Below are 1918 nucleotides of genomic sequence, written 5' to 3'. Positions count from 1 at the left end.
GTGTTCTTTCAATTTGCACTTCTGATGACTGATGTTCAAGGATTTTTGTTTTGGTGCCTTTGAACCCACTTGTTTTTCTCATGTGAATTGTCTGCTGGGATCTCTGCCTTCAACATGAATCTTTTTTTTTAACTTTTAATGTTTATTTATCTTTGAAAGAGAGAGACAGAGCATGAGCAGGGGAGGGGCAGAGAGAGAGAGGGAGACACAGAATCTAAAGCAGCTCCAGGCTCCGAGCTGTCAGCACAGAGCCGGATGCGGGGCTCGAACTCATGACCCGTGAGATCATGACCTGAGCCGAAGTCGGATACCTAACCGACAGAGCCCCCCTCCCCCGGCACCCCTCCCAACATGAACCTTAACCACCTGAAAAGAAGGTCAAATTGACTCTGTGATGACATTCATGTGACTATGACCTTCACCTGAGTCAGCCGAGACCCTCTTGAAAACAGTGGATCCTGCTTCTCTCTGGTGCTAGTAATTGAACTTTTGAAAGAGAAAACCCCCCGTTCACACCTGGTGGGGCCGTCCGCACGTTCCGCTGTGAGAACCGCTCGCTTTCCTCCCCGCAGGTACCAGTGCCCGGCGGGCTGCCTGAGCAGCAAGGCGCAGGTGTTCGGGACCCTCTTTTATGAAAGCGTAAGTGGCCCTCGTGGACTCCCAGCGCCTGTTTGCCAAGGACGTGCAGGGTTTCGCACGAGGGGGCTTTCCTCCCACCCCCTCAGCCCGAGAGCTGATCTGCGCCTGTCTCTGGGCTCACAGACCAGTCAGGCCGCTTTGGGGAACTGGGGCGGACCGTCGCGAAGGTCAGTCTCTGTTAGACCGAGTGTTAATATGCTCCACTGGGTGGGGAGAAAGGGCCGTTTGTCACTGTTCTTAGTTCGTAAAGCACCTCGGATGGGTTTTCCTAGATAAGCAGCCCCAGGAACAAAGACGTGTTCTAGGGACAGGCGAGTCAGGTGTGGGGTGAGCTTCGGCCCGATGTTTCGGTCCTCTGTGGGTCGGGGCACCCCCAGAGCAGCCTGGACACAGGATAATCCAGATGTACTTACGGTCTCCCTTCCCGTCCCCAGTCGTCCAGCATCTGCCGGGCCGCCATTCACTACGGGGTGCTGGACGGCCAAGGGGGTCTGGTGGACGTGACCAGGAACGGGAAGGTCCCCTTCTTCGTCAGGTCCGAGAGAAACGGCGTGGAGTCTCTGAGGTAACGGTTCTGGGTTCAGGATTTTTAATGCTTTTTTCCCTGGTTATGAAAGTATTGTCGAAATTTTGAAAAGTACCAAACAGTATAAAGCAGCAGGGAGAAAACGATCAGGATGAACTTGAACCTTTAGCTCAACAATCACCCCACAGGCAGGTCACCATCTCCCACCCGCGTGGGGTTTCGGAGTGTGTGATTGTTTAACTTGGCTGAGTTGCAACTCCTGCTCTTACATCCTTGAGCCGATAGGCTGAGGAGCATTTTTTTCCTAGGGAATGAGGCTTTCCATTTTTTAAAAATATTTACTTTTTTTTTTTTTTTTTGCAAGATACAGTTTTTGGGGAAGATCTGTGCATGGCTATTGGGCACCAGCCTCCCCAGCCTGGCTTTCCGGGGAGGCCACATCGTGCTCTGTCCATAGAATCAGAGGCACAGAGTAACCGGGGAGCACGGAGCCCAACAGGGCCCAGACAGACTTGGCCCCCCCTCCCCTGCGCCGTGACCTTGGGCTGGTTTAGTTATCCCTTCTGGGTGGCAGCCTTGCTGGGGCAAGAGGGCCAATCCTAGGACCCAGCTGGTCCACACAGGTGGGCAGCAGGAAGCCAGTCTCTTAAAGGATGCAACCCCCTCCCCCACCCCCTGTCGCTGGCCTTGGATAAAGGTCTGTTGCCCAGAGACCCTGGACCAGCACCCCCTGCCCCAAAGTCCCCTCCCCCA

The 1918-nt window shown here is 54.3% G+C and overlaps 1 protein-coding gene across 2 annotated transcripts in view; it reads left to right on the top strand.

Annotated features, from left to right (window-relative positions):
• The window catches only part of CRISPLD2 (cysteine rich secretory protein LCCL domain containing 2), a 57997-nt gene that overhangs the window by 32809 nt on the left and 23270 nt on the right, over positions 1-1918 (top strand). For both annotated transcript variants that reach the window (XM_029925784.1, XM_029925783.1), the window contains 2 exons: positions 573-639; positions 1074-1204. In XM_029925784.1, the coding sequence (XP_029781644.1) occupies positions 573-639; positions 1074-1204 (198 nt within the window). The remainder of the gene's footprint in view (positions 1-572; positions 640-1073; positions 1205-1918) is intronic.

This window comes from Suricata suricatta, chromosome 16 (assembly GCF_006229205.1).
Source record: "Suricata suricatta isolate VVHF042 chromosome 16, meerkat_22Aug2017_6uvM2_HiC, whole genome shotgun sequence".
NCBI classification, from domain to species: domain Eukaryota; kingdom Metazoa; phylum Chordata; class Mammalia; order Carnivora; family Herpestidae; genus Suricata; species Suricata suricatta.
This window is presented reverse-complemented; position numbering and strand designations above follow the sequence as displayed.